Genomic DNA, 23,115 nt, shown 5'->3' on the forward strand with positions numbered 1-23,115 from the left:
TTCTATAAAGTATAAACACACAAACAGCACAATTTTTTATGAAAACAAACAGATATGAAATATATAAAAGAATGAAGTAAAAAAATACAACAAAAGTCCGAGTCACATGAGCGGGTGGGTTGATGAAAAGTCTGATTTATAGACATGTTCTCGAGAGGGAATTAAAGAACATCAGAAAGAAAGACAGAGAGAGAGGAAAAACGACGATGAATGATCCATCAAATGCATTTCAGGAACAAGTCATAATCCTCAGATGAGATTGTCATCGGGTGGAAGGGGCACAGACGGGTTTTTTTTTCAAATGAAAACGTGGGGAAAAAAATATAAATGATGATATAACTTATTTGCATCTTTTTATATGAACCAAAAAGGTGTGTGTGTGTGTATGTTTATGCGTGTGTAGTGATCGATCAAGCAAGTGTATCAACATTAGGAACGGACGACAACTCACTTAATTAGATGCTAATTGCATTCGGTGGGAAAATCATTTTTTTCAATGAAAATGTGGTAAAAGAAGTATGAATCATGACATATACAATGTAAGCTACTTTCAAGCTTCGACTAAAGAGAAAAGACGTGTGTCTGTGGGGGCCAGAGAGGACTCGTGTATAAAAAAAAAAAAAAACGGGAAGTTCTATCTTTTTAACTAATAAAACGGGGCGAAAGAAATATGAATAAATTAAAAAAATATGAGGTCCTCAGACCCGTGGATTTCCACGGGTGCTGCTAGTACTTTATAAAAGTCTTAGACCCCAACACTTTAAAACACTCTGCTGATTACACATCACTATGATTGGGTGGAAGGACGAGAAACATTTCATGGATGCAATTAGGGACATCTGACATGTGAATGCTCTGGACATAAGATTGTAACTTGCATGAAGGGCTTATATAGTTTTGGGTGAGACGAGGCTTTCGATTTTTATCCTTGTTTTGTAAGATAATGACAAACTTTATTAAACGAAGAAAGAGCATACTTATTCTAAAAGGAAATCGACTCGGCAATTTCAAAACTTGTTTTTAACATGGAATAACTTTGAATTTTTCTTAAAATTGTAGCTTCTTTAACTTTCCATTGAAGATTTATAGTTTTAAAAAAAAATCTCATTGCTGAAAATATAACTGTATGATAAGAATTTTGTTTCACCGAGACAAGTGCTCGAAGGGTTGTTATGCACACTCTTCTTTTTTTTACCCATTTTAATGATACAGACAATATACAATATGTATACATGAGTCTCTTTTTTAAGTTAATGCGCACAGAGTACAGCGGAAAATCGATTAACAAGTCATCAAAAAATTTATGGAGTAAAGACTGCACGGAAGTTCACACTTCTCTGTGTCCTTCATGACAGACATCCATTTCGTAATCTATTTGATATACAGCTGTATTAACAGATTTTTTTTTTTTTTTTTACTATCTTTTATAGTAACTTTAACACAATAGTTTACTATCGGTACAACAGAAAATAGGTCATACATGTCCATTTCTCTTCAAAATGCATAAATGTTGCATTGATGTTGTATGGCATTTCTTGACAATAGTTCTGCAACCGCCTTTCTTCAGGACCAAAAAAATAACAAGGGGACAAGGCACAATGGTAGAAAAGTTTACTTGCCAAACCGTAGCCTCTAAATCTGCTTTTCCACTTTCTGTCTCTCCAATCAGTTTTGGCCCCTCTTCCAAAATCATGGGTCTACCACTGTTTTCACCTTTTCTGTATGCCCTAAAAGAACAAACTAGGACCTATTACTAACCTGTTAAGAGAATCTGCGCCACCGTCGATTCCAATGATGGTAGGAGAGTCTTCCCCGATTATTGAAAGCAACCTTGCATCAATGCTATCCAAGCCTTTATGCGGGGGACCACCACCTCAAATGAAAGAAAAAGAAATATCTAAACAATAATTTATAGGTTTGTCACTTATTGTCCCCGCCGAACGAGTTCGAGCAGGGGACTGTGAAACGGGCTCCGTACGTGTGTGTGTCCGTGTGTCCGTCCGTGCGTCGTAGCGTCCGTGCGTCCGTCCGTCCGTGTGTGCGTCCGTGTGTGATCAAAATGTTCAATTTGCTACTTCTCTGTCATTTATGAGCCAATTTTGATTCTGTTTGCTTTATATGATAGCACTACATGGGAGCTTTAAAACTTCTACACAAAATTTCAGTTGTGACCTTTGACCTTGATTTTTTACCTATATTGTGCATTTTGCTACAAAATGCTACTCCTTCGCCATTTCTAACCCGATTTCGATTCCGTTTGCTTTATGTGATGGCACTAGGTGAGGGCTTCAAAACTTCTACACAGAATTTTGACCTTTGTCTTCTTTGACCTTTGACCTTGATTTTTGACCTATATTGTACATTGGCTACAAAATGCTACTCCTTCGCCATTTCTAACCCAATTTCGATTCCATTTGCTTTATTTGATGGCACTAGGTGAGGGCTTCAAAACTTCTACACAGAATTTTGACCTTTGACTTCTTTGACCTTTGACCTTGATTTTTTTACCTATATTGCACATTTTGTTACAAAATGCTACTTCCGGCGGGGACATATATTACGCACCGCGTAATTTCTACTTTTCTTTGTTGTTAAAGTCTCCAATGCAATATGTAGTAAATGACTAAAAATTTACTACAAATTGATTCTTACAGTCTTTCTCTTACTTAGCCTGGAGCCTATTGTGAAAATGCATGCGCGCGCACACACACACACACAAATGTTTTCCTTTCTTCACTTTAACATAGAGTTCTAACTAGTTAGAGAATAACTTACAGAGTATATATTGATCTTGATGACTTGCCATTTTTAGTTTTACCATAAGGAATTATTATAGAAACTAATGGTGTCGATCCTATACCATATCTAGTTTCCGGTTCTATATGCCAAAACAATGCAGAAATCTTAGTCCTACATGACATTATGTTAGCAGAACCTCACAAAGTATGTTCCTCATGTACAGCACAGGTAGTATGGTAGCTCTACTACACATCGACCACCCTTTTTGAAACCGACCGTGTAGTTTTGGCGCACAGAACGCTTAGTACGCACTGCACTGTGCGCAGAGCACATAAAAATGGGAAAACGCGAAAATTCACTGTTCAGTAATGGGTTTAATCAAGGACAAAATTTCGAAGGAATATTTTAACGTAATGTAATGTCAATGCATTTTCTAAAAAGCTTCATACAACAGGTGTTCAATACAACTCGGTTTGTGTGCATTGTCAATGCAAAAACAGCGGTCTATCTAAAAAAGGAGCGGCACCGCGGGGAGCTGAAAAGAGGCCAGGCAAGTTCAACAGCGATATTTTTGCACTGAAACTTCAAATTGAAAAGGGAACAACGGCATTTGATAGTGCTGGACTTTCTCAATCGTGTAGGTCAAGTTTTTACGTGAATTTCAGTGTTAAATTTTCTTATCAAGCAAATAAAAATTACGCGGTCGATGAGTAGTAGGTCCAACCATACTATATTAGTACAGCTGTATAGATACGTAAATTTATGCAATTCACATGCAATCGTAGACAGAAAAATCCGTCTATCCGGAATAGTTTTTCTCTTTATCATTTATCATTTTCCTTTTGATATTTATACGGCTCTCCTCCTTATCTTCGCGGGACATAGAAAACTTATCCCCGACAGTCAGAATACAAGTCTTTCAGTCAAGTGCAGTCACACACTGAATTTAAAAAAATGTCCACACATCTGCTTCATGGCCGTAGTAACACAGCTAGCTACGATTCAACCTGGTACAATGTTGTACAAACGATGCTGGCATGGACAGCCTACGTTAGTAGTATCATGTCTAACGTTAGGTTTCACTCTAAACAGTAGACCACTAAGCTAACGTAATTTTCACATACTAAACTAGCAAAAAGACAGACAAAAATTTTATCCAAGCATAAGCATTTAACTTAGCTTTATTCGGTAAAGCTGAAGTGTTCACTGCCATTTTCACGACGCGTCAAATGTGGCATCTCAGTAGATAAAATATAGATCTAATCCAGTGTCTTCTACAAGCACCCTCGTTCGTACACACACACACGTACACGTACAAAGCATGCTAGCAAATGCATATCGTATTCTATTGATCATGAAATGCGCAGCATGCGCTGCATGCATGCATGCACGACGCAATCCTGGAATGCCGCACAGAACTAAGACGACACTCCGACTACTAGATCTAGTAGTCGAAACTTGGTCGTGCAGCGCCAGCTACGTTCGACATTTTTCCCCTATTTCTTCATCACTGCAGTTTACGTTTCAAGAAGTAGACAAGAAATAAATGAAACATATTAGTGAAATGTTGACTTACCTGTCTTTACAATATGTTTTCTTTCTTCTGACAGATTTCTTTTCATGTCCTTTGCCATGTTGCTCCACTACTTTCTTATTTGATCAATTGTCCTGTGGACAGCCGGATTTTCATCATTTATTTTTTCCGTTATACTGGCCCACACTGCATGCTTGTCCGCTACCGTTACTGTCGATCCGAGTCTGGGTTTTAGGATACATTCATTTTTCTCATATTCGTCTATTATTACTAACCTTTCTCTGTCTGAGAAATTGCAGCTTTTTTTTTCTTGCCCTCCATGGACATAATGTGCGGTGGATGGATCAAGGGTCACTCAGTGATGATTCTATATATTTTCGTGTGTTAAAAAGAAATATTGTCCTTTTAACACGCAAATCTCCATAGACACTTCCTCGCACAAAAGAGAAACATTTGGCTGCTTTGGGAGCTGCGCAATATGTCATGACGTCACAAAAAGGAAGCACTTTTGCTTTATCTGTACCTTTCGTAAGCCAATCAAAAATCAGGTTTGGAATACGGCTAAGATTTATTTGCATCACTTTTATATCAAGTTCAAAATTTATTCTTTCATTAATATAGGTCTGATTAAGAAGTCACAAAAAGAGACACAGAAATCAAAATTAACAAACACTTTCTTTTATTTTGCATTATTACTTTGTACTATTTACTTTGTAACTATCTTATAATTGTACCCCTCATTGGAGAGCATCCGCAATCATATTCGCTTTTATTTGTGAAATATCCACTTTTTATTTGTTATGTTTTCACTATACATTATCAAAATGTCCGTAATTTCTACTAATAAATTTGTCATTTTTGGCCAATTTTATTGCAGCCGACAACGAACGCCCGAAATTTGTGTATGCAATTCATGCACAATTTATCCTCTCCCCAGTGGGACCCGGCCTTTAGAAACAGAATATCGCTGTACATGTATCACGCTTTTTATTCATTATGTATTCACTATACGTTATTAAAATGCTGTAATTTCTACTAAGAAATTTGTCATTTTTGGCCAATTTTATTGCAGCCGACAATGAACACCCGAAATTTGTATACACAATTCATGCACAATTTATCCTCTCCCCAGTGGGACCTGGCCTTTAGAAACAGAATATCGCTGTACATGTATCACACGTAAGCTCAAATGAAGCAACAAGCAGCCGTATTTCATCACATTTCTGCAAATATAGATGATTCCTCACAAAACTAAAATGTTGAAAGTCCAGGTGATAGTAAGATCAGTTGCTGTTTGACACCATTGTTCCTTATGACAAGGTATAGGGAGGTGGGAAGTGCAGTGGAATCAAGAGTCGCCTGTGTCTGTTGGTTAAGTTGTTGCTGTATACATACATGTATGCATTGCGAGTCCAAGCGGTCATATTTCATTAAATTTAGGCAAATCCACAGGATTACTCACTAAACTAAGATGTTTTACTCATGGTTACAGGCATCTCCTAAACTGATATGCATGAGGACTCGGCGAACTGAAGAAAAGGAGAAGGGAGAGAAAGAAACAAAAACGGACCCATGTGGCACATATCACAACAATGATGTATAGTTATGATGATATAATCAAACATTTGACCGAAGCAAAATATCTCAAAATAAGGCCTTGATGATGTCATCCATGAGTGATCATAATGAAAAGTTTTGTCATTAGATATCAACATGTGGCATGATCATGGAAATGTTTTTGTTATTAGATAAAGATATCATTAACTTATTTACATGTAGTTCGCACAATTCTCCCTATCACATATAGCCGATATCACCTCGCAATACTGATATCTGATCAATTGCTTTTAGGACGTATACTTCGGTTTTGTGGTTCAAGAAAATTGTACCAAAGTTGCTACTTAGTGTAGGATCTTTGATTGTATATTCCTTTCTGGAAATGTCTCAAACAAATATGCGAGTTTGACTTTTGAAGTCGAAGTGGTCTTTCCTGCAAAGCAGATTTTTACATGCTCTCTGCTAAACTTTGTCTGTTGGGAACTTCACCCATGTCACATCCTTCATCTATGGATATTTTCCATAATTTCATCATTTGGCATCATCAGCCCAGCATTGGGCTGCTTTGCAGAAGAATCCCATTTATCAAATGTAAAGTTACAGATTAGAAAATAACTCGCTAGATTATAAGACAGAATTCAGTACAGTCTATGAATACTAGCTAGTACTTCAGCATTCAATGTGCATAAAAGCGTACATTTACACATATATGTTCATAACTGGAAGTTTATATCCCAAGAATTAAAGGTAAAAGAATTAGAGCGCCACATGCGTTCAAATTTGGAGAGCTATAAGCAATAGGGAAAATTGTCCAGAAATAGAGAAGAATAGGTGGAAAAAAGAAAGATTTCGATACAATAGGTTAAATACAATAGGTTTTACCCTGTGAATAGCATGTCTTCAAATTATAAAAAATCTGAAATGTACACATGTGAGATAGTCCAGAATTCATGATTTACAACATATAAACCTTTTCTCATCTATTCAGTAAAAGTCAACATGGAATGGATGTCAGAGGGCAGTTTGCCATTTCACTTGTAAAGTCAACTATATTACCTCCCCTGAGCCTGTTTCTCTGTTTCAAGACACCATACAATTTCCTTGCAGATGAATGCTGCTCCCTTTCCTCATTAAAAAATAAGAATTGCACACACTTCTAGATAAGCTGTGAAAAATATTCAAGCAACCAAAATTGATAATTTACAGCTGCTGTGAATAACAACAGTAAATGAGCTAATGAGCAAGGCTGATGGAAGATATATTTTTATTGCATGTGTCCTTGCAGGTTCATGGTGTACGGCAGAGGCATGGGGCAGCTATCAATGCTGGGAGGCAAGGAGACCGGGCAGCAGAGAGAGAAGATGGGAGAGGAGCAATTGTGGATGAAGGCGGAGGGGCAGGTGTTGCTGGTGAGGGGGTGCATGAAGCTGAACAGCCACTCAACAACCAAGCTGAGGACAATGCAGGACATGGTAATTGTGTAGTGGATAGTGTAGTGAATTTCTTTTTTTTGGGGGGGGGGGGTGCAGACAAAGATTGCAAGGAAACGACAAGGAGACATTAAATTAGTGTCGGGAAAAGTTGTACCCGTAAGTAGTTGGCAGAGACCAGAAGAATTACACTACATATTAGAAGAGGGCTAGGATGTGCGAACAACCTGTAAGCCAAAGACATACAAAAATAAGCAGACTCTGCTACTGAGTATCATTGGATTACGGGTTAGTATTGTAAAATAAGGGTTGTGATATGTTGTCTTCAGTATGTGTGAGTTTCTGCAGGTGAATAGATATACGAGAATCCGCTTATAACGAGATAAATCGTCCGGTCCCAAATAAATTTGCGTGTTAGCCTATGGAGATTTTGAGTTCCAGTCATTGAGAAATAATTTTCAGGCTTAAAACAAAGAAAAACAAAGACGAATGTGCGGATATAATGACAACTTTTCGGTAGTGGTTTTTGTTTTCGTAAACAGCATTCACCCATCAATCTCGTCGGGTAAAACATTCACACAAAGCATGCATTCAACCTGATGCATTGCAACAAATAGTAAGCTCGAAGCACATGGCGCTCTTGCAGTAAAATTAGCAAGCATTTTGCTCATCACACTGTAAAGTAATAGCAAGAGAGTGAATAGGATGTCGGGCACGGTTTCCTTGGAGGAAATAAAAAACGAGTATAAAATGTGGTGTAAAATTTCACCATAATACACATGGTTTATATCAATAATTTGTCATAGAATGAAAGATAAATTCAGATTTTACCTACAGCTTTCATCCACACGAGTTACGCGCGATAGCGCGATGACCTTGCCTTAAGTTGCATAAACTTTGCTTCATCTGTCTCTCTTCTCAGATGTGCAGATTGATCAGCATGGGGATAACAAAAGGCAGGCCTCATCTATGACATGTTTATATGATTTGTCAAATCTGAAATATTCGATAACAAGCGTCGAGAAAAAAAAATTAATAATCGCGAGAATGCTCTTGCATTTTCCTGTCGCATTTCTTGTTTTTGATATCTGTTCATCAATATGACATCATATTATTTATGCATGTAACCCAATTTTAACAGAGCATGTTATATAGAGTGTACATTCCGCAAGTGTTCGGATACAGCGAGAATCTGTATATAATGAGAAAAATCATGCGGAACCAACGATCTCGCTATAACGGGATTCCCCTGTACAAGCATCCCCGACAGGTTGTTAGTCTTCCCACAAGAAAATTTGCATGATTGAGTTCAAAACAAACAATCTTATATACAGATGACATCAACTGGAATGCCCTTGAGTGGGACCGAGCTGCTGAGGCCTTGACTTGGGAAGAACTCCTTGGACTGGATGGCTCTCTGGTTTTCTTGGAACACGTCTACTGGGTCACTGTCCTCAATGCCCTCTTTATCTTCCTCTTTGGTAGGTTGGGGCAAATAATCAGCCCAGTCAATAGAGTCACTCACTATTGACAAAGCATGATATCAATATGCCTCTTGGGGAATTGGCATTACTCATTGGCTGTATGTTATCTATAGAGGATGTGCAATTGTCAAGATTGGTGTGTTTTATATAGTGTTACACCAACTACACATAGCATGACACATTGATTTATGTTATGTTATCCTTACTTGTGTTTTGACCTCTGTGTTTTCCCTCATTTTTAGCTCACCTGAGCCGAAGGCTCAAGTGAGCTATTGCGATCGCTCTTCGTCCGGCTTCCGTCGTGCGTCGTCCGTCATGCGTAAACTTTTTACATTTTCATCTTCTTCTTGAAAACCCCAAGACCGATTTTCACCAAACTTGGCAGGTAGCATCCCTAGGGGGTTGGGATCTCAATTTGTTAAAATGGGCACCATGCCCCACCCAGGGGGCCCCAAAATTAAGGAACTTTAAAAATCTTCTTCTCTAGAACCAGAAGTGATAGAGCTAAGTTAATACTATGAGTTAGTACATTAATGGTTGAAGTTCCAAGTTTGTTCATGTCAGATCCAGGGGTGCCCCCCTTGGGGCGGAGGAGTCGGGGAGGTCCAAATGGGGCCTAAATTGTACAATTTCATCATCTTCTTGAAAACCTCATGATGGATTTTCACCAAACCTGGCAGGTAGCATCCCTAGGGAGTTAGGACCTCAATTTGTTAAAATGGGCACCATGCCCCACCCAGGGGGTCCCCAGGGGGGCCCAAACCCCCCAAAATTAAGATGTCTTTAAAAATCTTTTTCTCTAGAACCAGCAGTGATAGAGCTAAGTTAATACTATGAGTAAGTACATTGATAACTGTAGTTTCAAGTTTGTTAATGGCGGAATCAGGGGTGCCCTCCCCCCCCCCCCCCCTTGGGACCCAGGGGAGGGGGGTGGGGAGGGGTCCTAATGGGGCTTTAATTGTACATTTTCATCTTCTTCTTGAGAACCTCATGACCCATTTTCACCAAACTTGGCAGGTAGCATCCCTTGGGATGTAGGATCTCAATGTGTTCAAATGGGCACTGTGTCCCATCTGGAGGGCCCCAAGGGACCCAAACCTCCCAAACTTAAGGAAACTTTAAAAATCTTCTCTAGAATCAAAAGTGATAGAGCTAAGTTGATACTATGAGTTAGTACATTAATTACTGTTCTTTCAAGTTTGTTTGATAGTAGATTCAGGGGTGCCCCCTTGCGGGCAGGGGGAGGGGTGGGGAGGTCCAAATATGGGCCTAAATCTTACATTTTCATCTTTTCTTGAAAACCTCATGATGGATGTCTGCCAAACTTGGCAGGTAACATCCCTAGGGGGTTAGAATCTCAATTTGTTAAAATGGGCACCATGCTCCTGCCCCCCCCCCCCCATCCCCCATAATAAGGAATCTTTAAAAAAGTGTTCTTCTCTAGAACCAGAAGTGATAGAGCTAAAATTGATACTATGAGTGGGGGTCCAAATTTTGGCCCTAATTGTACATGTTCATCTTCTACTTGAGAATGTCTGGTCAAATTTTGGTAGAGCTCTGTGTAATTTAGATTAGTGACTGCGTGAAAGGTGAAACTGCGATACTCGGGTGAGCGCTAGACCCGCGGGTCTCTTGTTCATCTTTCCTTTCATCTTTTCCCTATGCGCTTAGAAACATTGTATTAAGCACATTACAGATGTATTGTATTATTACCTCCGCCAAGGGAGGAGGTTTTGTATGTTTTCATTACCGTTGGTTTGTTTGTTAGTTTGTTAGTTTGTTTGTTTGTTTGTCCGTGTGCAAAATAACTTTTTGCACGGATAAATAAAGTTTTGCACGGATTTGGATGAAACTTGCTGGAAAGGTTGAGAATGACACAAGGAACAGATGATTAAATTTTGGTAGTGATCCGGGAATTTTTATGGATTCTATGAAGGATTTTCGAAACTTTGCCAGGTAGGGTCAATGAACTTGGGAGTTTAAGCTGCGCAGTTTTGAGGTTTTCATGCGCGCACTAAAGTGCATGCTCTAGTTTCTGCTGGGGCAAGGCACGCCACGCATCTGAGAGTTTATGACGTAACAAAGGCTTCTATTATTGGGAAATCGGGCGATTTTTCAGTGGGTGGAAATCACTGATCTGAAGAGCAAGATCATCGGCGGAAAATAGCTGCTTGGTGGAGGTCTGCGCTCTCAGAGTGCTTTTCTAGTTGTTATTATTATGACGATGGGACATACATGTATATATCTTTTTTTTTTATTCAAATAAGACCAAATCACCAAGGGAGATTGCCTCTTACTATGCTTTTATTGGACAATGTGTTTAGCATTGATTTATATGATTTTTTTTGCTCACCCAAGTGACCTAATGCGATCTTTCACGTCTGTCATGCGTAAGCTTTAGACAATTTCAACTTCTTCTTCTTCTTATGGTGGATTTTTGCCAAACTTGGCAGGTACGTAACATCCTCATTTCTTCAAGTGTGCACAATGCCCCCCTGCCTGCAAGGGAGCCCCCAAAGGCTCCAAAATTAAGGAATCTTTTCAAATTTTCTAAAAGAAGTTTCAGAGCTAAGTTAGTGCTATGAGTACCTTAATTAGTCACTGTTAGTATCAAGCTTTTGAATGACAAATCAAAGGGGTTTCCCCCCCCCCCCCCACCCCTTTTGGGGCCTTGTAGGGGCCAAATTCAGAGCCATTTTTCACATTTTCATCTTCTTGAAAATTGTATGGACAAATGTCATTAAACTTGGCAAGTATAATTGTGAACCAGGAATTTGTTTGTCTACTAGGAGGAGACATCAAGTTTACCAAGAGTACATACTCCGCATTTAAACAGTCGCCATATTTTCATGGTCAAAATCAGATAATGGACAGGACATTTTAAATGAAGATACAGGACAATGAACACAACTTACATATGAGGACAAACATACTGAACTTTAATGAATTATACTTACCTGTGATATTCCGCATAAAGAACAAGCTTGTCAAATAAATAAAAAAGAGGAAATTTACCAGAAGCTGTGCTTAAGTCACATGTAATTTCTTGAGGTAAGTATATTTTGCCCTGGATTGATTTGATCATTAGAGAGAAGAAAAAAAAAAGTGACCGAGTTGAGCAAAGCATACAAGTAATATGCAGAACCACATATACTTTGATGTAAATACAAAATTTAGATAATGTAGAATGTGAACTGACGTAGATTATCTTTCATCCAGTCAAAGTGTAATCTCCAAAATTATTATGAATCACAAAACTGGAATGGAAACTTATGTTGTGCGACTGTAGAATGTGAATTAGAAGATATGGTTACAACTAATGTTCACAAAGTTCAATAGTCGAGAAAATTAATGAAGTTTAAAAGTTGACTTCTTCATTCTTCACTTTTAATTTGTGAAAACAAAATACCAGTATATCTATTGCTGCAGATTGACTGTGCTGCAAACGATTGCCCTAGCACTGTTAGTCTTCCAAGCTAATCCAAATCCCTATACAATACTTTAATTTTTGCTTGTTATTATAATATCCCTTTAAAGGATGCACAAGTTCAGTTTCTAACTGCATATTGTAAACATTATTACAAAAACATTGTGAATGCAAGTATAGTATGTTAGCATCTATAGTATCCATCTGCCTTTTATTATTCGTCCATAAAGCAACGCAACCAAACAGTACCAAATGCAGTGAAATGCATTATACAGTGTAGAGCACCATAGTATTATTATCAGAAGTATGCTTCATTCCTTTTTACTTCAATCCGCTTGAAGCAGTAGTCAAACCATGTGTCATTTTCGTATCAACATTAATAAGGTATCCTGTATGTATGAAGATAATTGTTACCCGGTCATTCTACGCAATAATTGCCAATATTGTAGCCATAGTGTATGTTACTGTGTGGTTATGATAACGAATGTTGGTTATGAATCCGAAAGGCTCATTCATTGAATGAACTACAGTGTATAAAGGTAATGGATGTTATGAAAGTAGCCCAGTGCAAGTTCAAAACACGCAATCAAAGTTATCGGAATGCCATTATACATTGTAGGGGGAACTTATAGCTTGAGAAAACTTGTGTTTAGGTAGGTAAAGATTGCCGTATGCAATCTTTGTATAAAAATTTGACTCACGAGCATCTTCTGAGCATTGATATTGTATAAAATATATTTGTTTTGATTATGTTAATTAGTTTAAACTATGAAAATAAAAAAGTGCATTTACCTCAACGTTGTTGTACACTAATTAATAAAATGAATTCATGTCTTCATTTGTATGATCTTCACTGAATTGATGATCACTTCTGTAAACCAACAATTGAGTCTTGTAGATAAATAACTCTATAATCATGGTCAAAATGTTTTGGAGTGATAAGGCGATAACCAACCAACAAAATGTCATGTGTCATCATGCAAATTTCAGACGTTCAGAGCCACCCGACAAATTTTCAAGTGACAAATGTAACACTATATAAATTGCGCTGTAGCAAACTGCTTTACCATTTTTAAATGTTATGAGCGACTGTTAAAAGAAAGAAAAGAAAAAGAGGCAAAGTTTAAGAAATGAATTAAAAAGCATGTAAATGCAGGTAATCATGTTTAATATCCAAAGTAAGAGATTACAATCGGTCATGCAGTTGTATATGATTGCTTCATTTACTGGTACATGTCATTTGATTTCTATAAACTATACTATTTTTAGCTCACCTGAGCCAAAGGCTCAGTGAGCTATTGCGATCGCCCTTCGTCCGGCGTCTGTCCGGCGTCCGTCGTGCGTCGTGCGTCGTCCGTCGTGCGTAAACTTTTTACATTTTCATGTTCTTCTTGAAAACCCCAAGACCGATTTTCATCAAACTTGGCAGGTAGCATCCCTAGGGGATTAGGAACTCAATTTGTTAAAATGGGCACCATGCCCCACCCAGGGGGCCCCCAAGGGGGCCCAACCCCCCCCCCCCCCCCAAAAAAAAAAAAAAATTTAAGGAATCTGTAAAAATCTTCTTCTCTAGAACCAGAAGTGATAGAGCTAAGTTAATACTATGAGTTAGTACATTGATGACTGTAGTTTCAAGTTTGTTCATGACAGAGTCAGGGGTGCCCCCCTTGGGACCCAGGGGAAGGGGGTGGGGAGGGGTCCTAATGGGGCCTAAATTGTACATTTTCATCTTCTTGAGAACCCCATGACCCATTTGCACCAAACTTGGCAGATAACATCCCTAGGGGGTTAGGATCTCAATTGTCAAAATGGGCACCATGCCCCACCCAGGGGGCCCCCGGGGGGGCCCAAACCCCCCAAAATGAAGGAATCGTTAAAAAACTTCTTTAGAATCAGAAGTTACAGAGCTGAGATAATATTATGAGTGAGTACATTAATGACTGTAGTTTCAAGTTTGTTCATAGCAGATCCAGGGGTGCCCCTTTTAGGGGTGGGGGGGGGGGGGAGTTGGGAAGGTCCAAATGGGGGCCTGAATTGTACATTTTCATCTTCTTCCTGAAAACCTCATGATGGATTTTCATCAAACTTGGCAGGTATCATCCCTAGGGGGTCAGGATCTCAATTTATTAAAATGGGCACCATGCCCCACCCAGAGGGCCCCAGGGGCCCCAATCCCCCCCCCCCCCAAATTAAGGAATCTTAAAAAATTTGGGCCCTTATTGTACATTTTCATCTTCTACTTGAGAATGCCTGGTCAAATTTTAGTAGAGCTGTGAATGATTTAGATTAGTGACTGCGTGAAAGGTGAACTTGCGATACTCAGTTGAGCGCTAGACCCGCGGGTCTCTTGTTAAATTAAAGTCCCATTCCCTCCTAGATGAACATTTTGTCAGGTTTTACTTATTAAACAGCAAATGCTTATTATACGTTGAGAGATGACCTATACATACATTTGTATTACTAAACCAGTGAAAGAAAGCATACATGTATTCTACATCACACAGCATAGGTTGCAATTCCACAGCAAATTTGCAGAAAACTTGAAAGTGTAAGTGCATTACAAGTGTGACCTTTACAAGCTGGACAGTAAGATGTCCTGTATCAGATTGAGAACTGCTCTTTTATTTTTTGTTTCAGCCTTCTGTCCATACCACATTGGGGGACTGAGCACTCTTCTGCTAGGCTGGCAAGAGATAATCAGATGGACTCATTTTGAAGGCCTCATCACCACCATGCTGGGCTACATTTGTTTAGCTGTTTTCCTTGTACTCTTTCATGTATCCTTTGACATGTCTGTTCTTACCATTACAATGTCATAAACATCTTATTGGGTGTTTAGCTCACCTGAGCCAAAGGCTCAAGTGAGCTATTGTGATCGCTCTTCATCCGGCGTCCGTCATCCGTCGTGCGTAAACTTTTTACATTTTCATCTTCCTCTTGAGAACTCCATGACCAATTTTCACCAAACTTGTCAGGGAGCATCCCTAGTGGGATAGGATCTCAATTTGTTCGAATGGGCACCACGCCCCACTTGGGGTCCCCCAGAGGGGCCCAAACCCCCCAAAATTAAGGAAACTTAGAAAATCTTCTTCTCTAGAACCAGAAGTGATAGAGCTAAGTTAATACTATGAGTTGGTACATTGATGACTGTAGTTTCAAGTTTGTTCGTGACGGAATCAGGGGTACTCCCCTTTGGACACAGGGGAGGGGTCCTAATGGGGCCCAAATTGTACATTTTCATCTTTTTCTTGAAAATGCCATGATGAATTTTCACTAATCTTGGCAGGTAGCATCCCTCGGGGAATAGAATCTCATTCCCATCATATGGGCACCATGCCCCACCTGGGGGCCCCAGGGGGGCCTACGTTGGGGCCTAAATTGTAAATTTTTATCTTTTTCTTGAAAATGCCATAATGAATTTTCACCACACTTGGCAGTTAGCATCACTAGGGGGATAGAATCTCAAGTCCATCAAATGCCCCACCTGGGGGGCCCCCAGGGGCCGAACCCACCCCTCAGTGAGGAATCTTTGAAGACTTTCTCTAGAACCAGAAGTGATTGAGCTATAAGTTAACCCGTTGAGGACGGTTTGATTTTGCTACAACACGCATTTCCCATAGACGCTTGCCCGAGTATACTCGGGACTCGTCCTCAACGGGTTAATACAGTGAGTCAGTATATTGATGACTGCTGTTTCAAGTTTGTTCATGACAGAATCAGGGGTACCACCTCCACCCCTTATTTATTTATCCATACCTTGGATGATTACTCAATGCATACACTTAATAAAACTAATTACAGTGAAACTCTGTTATAACGAGGTTTGTGGGACTGCCAAAATGACTTCATTATAAGCGGAACTTCGTTATAACCGTACGCATTAAAAACAAAGAAAAACATAAAGCACGAAGTCATGTACCAATCAATCAAACTTAAGAGCAGTCTTTGCGTTGTTATTACACAGGTATGGACTATTATTATCGAGAGAGAATAAAAAAGAATTTTTTTGTGAATTGATGAAAAAAAGACCAAAAAAATAGGGGTTGAAATGCTTTCTTTACTTTTTCCTTAGAACATCTCTTTGCATACAAATAATATTACACTATGTATGTGTTACATGCGTTCTTGCGAAGTACTTGGCAGGGTGATATTCGTGATGATTTCTACACCTATCTCTTCCTCGTATACTGAACCATTCTGGAAGAAGTACATTTTTCATTTGTGAAATACACTGTAAAATAATAATGAACAAAATCAGATTTTATAAAATGCGTTCGTTAATTTTTTCTGAACACCAGCGAAAACAGAGTAACATGCATGCATTGTTTATCGTAACTTGCTGGATATTGTACACTGTTGGTGCCCAGCAGTACTGCAATGATTTCATGAATTATTTTGGCTATAATCCTATACATGTAGCCTATGTTTGCGCCCAAAGTGGTTGAAAATGCATTCTTTGTTTTCTTCCCAAAGTCTCATGTATGACATACATGAGTTCCTGAGAAATACTTGGCAGGGTGATATTCATGATGCTTTCTACACCTACATGTATCTCTTCCTTGTATATTTAACCATTCTAAATGAATGACATTTTTTGTTTGTGAAATGCACTGTAAAGTGATCAAAAAACAATTTTGTCACTGACAGAAGAGAATCATAACTAATCCTACTAATTTGAGTAATGAATGCAAGTCAGTGTATGCAATACCCTCTTCAAATCATAACCATGGGACTGCAGATGATCAATGCTCATATTAAATACATGTACAAAAATGTGGCACTTGACAAATTTACAATATTCAGATCTGCAGTCAGTTGTTGAAATTCTTCCAGACAGCCCGTCTCTTTGGTCTGTGCTATGTGGTACTCAAGGTATTCCTCCTCGTTGTCCTGGAGATAGGTGTCTTCCCTCTGATCTGTGGCTGGTGGTTGGATGTCTGCTCATTGGTGAGTCAAACTTTTAAGAAGTGCCCTCTATCAGCAAACATATTTTTGCACACTGGACAAAATTTTAGGTCCATATTTCAATTCAAATCAATTTAAATCAAATTTTATCTCTAATATCACATTTTTTTTTTTTGGTCAAAACATGTTCAAGGAAAGCTAAAGGTACAATACAGTTCGACCTCGATTATCCAGCCATGTCGGGACCGGCGCTCATCCGGAAAAGCAAATTGGCCGGATATGGGAGACACAATGTTAATGTATTTAGCTGCCGTCCAAGCTGCCGTCCCAGTGCACTAGCAGCAAGGTAGGTAGCGTACCCCACAACGGTGGTGTAATCTATGCTAGCCTGCGCAAAATTGTAGCCCTTCTTCACAAAAATAAAGTATATCTTTATGTGAAAATCATACATGTTTTACCTCGTTAGATATTGAGAAACCTATCATGCACATCTTATGAAATTAGTGAAATAGATCCATGAAAGTCACTGTTTTTTCTCAATATTTGATGAAAAAAAAAAAGTCCTTCACTGCTTGAACGCGTCCGGATAATAGAGATTTCCAGATAAAAGGAGGCCGGATAATCGAGGTCGAACTGTATATTACATCAAATATTTGAATCTATATCCTACATCATGAAATTTTTGAATAAGCATTGGCCGAGAGCTTCTCATGTGACTGAAAATAATTTCACCATGGAAAGAAAATGGATGTAACGTGACGTCAGCCTCAGTATATCCATTGCCTGAGCAATTTTCTTTGTCACTTTTTATGCCTCTGCCACGAAATTGTGCCGGAGGCATTATTTTTTCGGGTTGTCCGTCCGTCTGTCCTTCCGTCCATAATCAGTTTTGTGGACAGCGTAACTAAGAAACTGTTTGAGGTATCTTAATGAAACTTGGTATGTATATGTATGAGTGGGTGAAGTTATGCCTCAAGTTTTAGGTGCACATGCTCAAGGTCAAAGGTCAAGGTCAAATGCTCAAAATTTCACTTTTTCCCCCATGTCCATGCAATGCTTGAAGATATTTTCTTGAAACGTAGTGTATATATGAACTACCAAATAAAGATTCTCCAGAGAGAGTTCTGGGTCACGATGTCAAAGGTCAAGTCAAAAACGTTGAAATTTCACGTTTTTCTCAATATCGCAAATGGTTCAAGGTATCTTCGTGGAACTTAGAATGTATGCATGTACCGACGGGCAGTGATTATCTAGGGAAGTTGGGGGTCATGGGTCATGTGTCAAAGGTCAGGGGGTCAAAGGTCAAGGTCAACTACTCAAAATGTCACTACTTCCCTCATATTTATGCAATGCCTGAAGGATTTTCTTTTTTTGAAACTTGATATATGTATGTATTACCATATATATTCTGTGGGAAGTTTCTTGCCAAAAGGTCAAAGGTCAAAAAGTCAAGTGAAAGTGCTAAATTGCACTTCTTCCTCCATATCTCAAAAGTAACTCAAGGTATCATCATGAAACTTACATATTTATGCAAGTTCTACCTAACAGTGATTCTCTTTGGAACTTTGAGGTCAAAGGTCAAAGGCCAGGTTTAGGGAATTATATTTTGTAAGTTGATACTGAAATTACACTTTTTCTCCATACCTTGAAAATTACTCAATGCATAAACTTATAAAAGGGTCAAAAGTCAAGTAAAAATCCTCAATTCCTGAAATACCTGTACTCTGACATTTTAATCATTCATCCAGTTGAACCTAGTTCAAGGAAAGTGAACATTCAGCACATTTGTGGCAAACCTGTCCTTTTTAATATTTTGCCAGTTCTGTGAAACTGTCATCACACATTGTCAAGACATTGTGCTATAGACCTATTAGGAGAACCATGCATTATGGCGGAGGCATACCAGTCGCAGTAGCAACATTTCTAGTTTTGGAATGGCATGATTGTTAGCTATTAATATCTAAACAAAGCAAATCGCAAATGTGATGAGGCTGAGAGCCACGGGACATCGGTGCTAACAAGCGCCTGCGATGCACCATTATCCCCCCTGATATGTAAACCAACCCGTGTATGTTGTAGTTCAGCTACTCTTATAGACAATATTCTATCAATTCTTCTGACCATCATTTCATTTCTGGTATCTTACTCTCTGATTTAAGTGATCATTATCTGTTTTTTTTCTGTTTCTTCTTTAGTTATGTCGAGTTCAAATAGTAAAAAGTATAATGTATTGTTCCGGAAAATAACACCTTTTTCATTAACATCACTGATGGGTGATTTATCAAAATCCGACAGGTCAGATGTTCTTGAGTTAAACGATGCCAATCTTACCTATGAATTATTTTTGGACCGTTTCTGTTTATATCAAATGGACATATGCCATTTAGAAAAAGGGGGTCTGTTGATAAAGGGGTTTAAAAGGCCTTGGATCACATGTGCAATACTGAACTCAAGCAATAAGAAAAAGAGATTATTTAAATTGTATAGATTGATCCAAACAAGAGTAATGAATTATTTTACAAGCAATATCGTAATCATTTGAACCCTGTCATTCAACAAGCTAATAGAAAATATTATTATGATGAATTTAGACTAAATGCAATTCGAAACATGTGTGGAAATTTATTAATCAGACTCTGGGAAAAACTGATTGTAATTTGCCAGAATTTTTAGTGCAAGAAAATGATGTGATATACAATCAAGTTTTAATAGCAAATATTCTTAATGAACGTTTTGTTGACGTTGGTCCAAATTTGTCTCATTTGATTGATATATCGGATACATCTGAATGTTGTTCTGATTTTCTCTCCCATAATTTTAAACGTTCTTTTTTAAACCGGTTTCTGAATCAGAAATACAGTGCTCACCGCTTAATCGGGAGGGGTCGGGAGACAAGTTTTCCCCCATTTAAGTGGTGCTTCCGCTTAGCCAGTGGCCAGTATTGGCCCATGCAAACCACACATGAAGCCCTGTATGTGGGCATTACACTAAACCATGCACAGTTTTCAAACCCGCTGATAACCACAGCAACAAATACACACGTGCTATGACATGCAGACACAAAACATGACGAGACATGAAACTCGTCACTGAAGACGAGTTAGGTGATACGCTGGTTGGTCATCTGATATCGGTTACCTGTGATCGACAACGAAAACAATGTAATATAGCGGCCTGAAGTTATATTGCGATTATGTTCGTGAAGTCAAATTTTTTGTACCTTCATAATTTAGATCAAATTGTTTCTATCATGCAAAGCAGATGGAGATCCCGTGCATGTGTCTGTGTGTGCGAGTACAGTGTATCTGTACCATGTCGTCCTTGACACGAATGAATTGAAACATGACAAAAAAGTGTTTCAAAGATCATCTTGACTTTAATATCGGTCTTTTCAAATATGAAGTTTGACCCTTATTTGCATAACCAAAATTGCTATATCTAATCTTGTTGTCAGTTATAGAATATCAGTTGGGAGATCTCTTACAGCTACACGCCTGTAACATTTTCCAGCAGTAAAAGCAATAAAACCTCCAATACAAAACAAAGGGAAATAAAGCGAGTGTGTGTGTTTACATGACAATGTCATTTATACCTGGACCAAGTGGCATTGCCTCAATTTAAGAAAAAAAAATAGAGAAGCAATTTTCACTTTGCATCCTATGAGGTTCGAAACTTCACGGGCCCGACGTACGGCTCCCTCGAAAGAGACATCGCCTTTAACCACGTAACTATAGTAGGTCTCCTCGAACCAAGAGTGTGGAACGTAAGCTTATACGTGAAAGATAAATCATGACGATCACCCGTGACCGACACATATTCGAAGGGGACAGTTTGAAGTGGAAGGAGTACTAAGTATATTATGTTTACTGTCTCAGCAATTCCAAAGCCATAACACCTTTGCATACTGGCATACCATAATTTCGCTTCTGAAATCAATGGTATTACTCATGCATCATTGCTTGCATAATGCATAAACTTTGCCTTATAAACTTTCAGTGATACGTGTAATAACATAATTCTGTAATTCCATCAGCAGTGATTGACTTCATAAAGAAAGATATATCAAATTGAACGCTTAGCATGTATAACTCAGGGGGGATTATAGCCTGATACTCTGTTCTTCACTGCCCAGTTGCCAACAACACGCATCACCTACGGCTACGTATAGAGAAACAGCCGTGACGAAAATAAAAGTTTTGCCTTTTCTTTGGCAGAACTACACACACCCCTTCAAACACTATAATTGGCAGGGAGGGACATGAAAAAGTTCATTACTAATACTAAAGAGTGATGCCTTCCACTCATGTGGCACGAGATACCTCTACAGCAACATAAAGCCTGTCTACAACTCCGCTATTGGGTCAAACAACAACCTGAAATATCAAAGAGATTAGCGAGACGCTATACACCTGGCCTAGAGTTAATTAATTCAGTTCTCATTCCCACTCAAGTTGGTGTTATGTAAATACACACATTCCCACCTACAGTATAACAAAAACAAACGTAGTGAAAAGGGAAGAGAAACGAGAGGTGGCAAAAGGAAAACTGCACAACTGCAATTTATAACCTTGCGTGTGACAAGTGAAGCAAATGTATTAGATGTTATAGCAGTGTTTTTTAAGCATAAACAAATAGATAGACAATGTCAAATTTAAAAACCATCAACTTAACGTCAGAGAAGAAGCTAAACAAGATGCATTAAAACCGTAACTTAAATCGCTGCTCTACTACTCGGCCACGGAACATCCACACACACAAAAAAAAAAATATATTAGGGGAAAGAAATAACTTTAAATATAAAATTTTTGAATAAAAGGAAAAGAAAAAGAAAATGTCCACGTCAGGATAATAAACGTGCACGCATGAAAATGCATTCTATTGCTAGACGGAAATACGGTCTTGATGCAAATGATTGTCTCATTAATTTAAAAGCAATGATTCCTTTACCACCACCGCCATTACCACACCACAATGACGTCTCTGAAATCAATGGTAGCACTCATGCACATGTGATTGCATCTTGCATTAACTTCCCTTTTCCTAAACTACCAGTGGAACATGCCATGTTATATTGTTTAATCAGCAGTGATTGACTTTAAAGAAGAAAGATAATGCATCAAATTGAACGCTTACCACATTGCTCAGGGTGATTCCAGTTTGATACTGATCTGTTCTATTGTCCCAGATGCCAACAATACATATCACCTACGGCTACTAGTGAAATAGCCATGACGAAAATAAACGACAGAGAACCCGTCATACTTACTACACTTGGCAGGGTGTGGCACGAAATACCTCATATAATATAAAGCAATATCAAGCCCATTCCTTTCCTGCCTGTCTATAACTCGTTATTGGGTCACACAATAACAATCTGGAATTTCAAAGAGATGAGCAAGACGCCATACACCTGGCCTAGACTTAATTCATTCAGTTGCCATTCCTGCTCCAGTTGAGACATGTAAATTGTTTTCTGACCTGTGTGACAGTATAAGATTAACAAACGTAGAAAAAAGGAAAGAGAAAACGAAAGGTGGCAAACGGGGCACTGTACCAAGGGCAATTTACAACATTACGTATGATAAATGAAGCAAATCCAATCTCCGACACAAAACAATTGAAATAGAGTGGCTGTGTTCGTGGGGTGTGTATACTTGATGAAATAATACGATAAATGACATCAGAGTGAAGCTGAACTGCCAAAAAAAAAAAAAAAGAAAGAAAAAGAGAGAAAAAAAATAGCGTCCTGCGGGACTCGAACTTCTCGTCCTCCAGTATGGCATAATGAACATGCAGCGCGCTAAGCGATTGAGCCACATTGCTCTCCCGAAGATCGGAGGCGAAACTTTAATCTATATACCATTTACAAAACAAATTTACTGTGATATTGAAAATTTTGCCCTGATAAGGGTGTTTGAACGATATTTCAATGCCAAATTACGAAGATTTGTTGTCTCAGCTAAAACATTTTTGACTTTCAAATGAAATAGAGCAAAAATCAATCGTGCCCACGTACATGAATCACTGACGAGAACATGC

At 38.6% G+C, this 23,115-nt stretch overlaps 1 protein-coding gene across 1 annotated transcript in view; it reads left to right on the forward strand.

Moving 5' to 3' along the window:
• The window catches only part of LOC140233518 (E3 ubiquitin-protein ligase MARCHF6-like), a 193,174-nt gene that overhangs the window by 83,660 nt on the left and 86,399 nt on the right, over positions 1-23,115 (forward strand). The window contains exons 7-10 of the mRNA XM_072313637.1: positions 7,116-7,302; positions 8,595-8,741; positions 14,809-14,948; positions 16,975-17,118. Of these exons, the coding sequence (XP_072169738.1) occupies positions 7,116-7,302; positions 8,595-8,741; positions 14,809-14,948; positions 16,975-17,118 (618 nt within the window). The remainder of the gene's footprint in view (positions 1-7,115; positions 7,303-8,594; positions 8,742-14,808; positions 14,949-16,974; positions 17,119-23,115) is intronic.

Source organism: Diadema setosum, chromosome 9 (genome assembly GCF_964275005.1).
Source record: "Diadema setosum chromosome 9, eeDiaSeto1, whole genome shotgun sequence".
Taxonomy (NCBI): domain Eukaryota; kingdom Metazoa; phylum Echinodermata; class Echinoidea; order Diadematoida; family Diadematidae; genus Diadema; species Diadema setosum.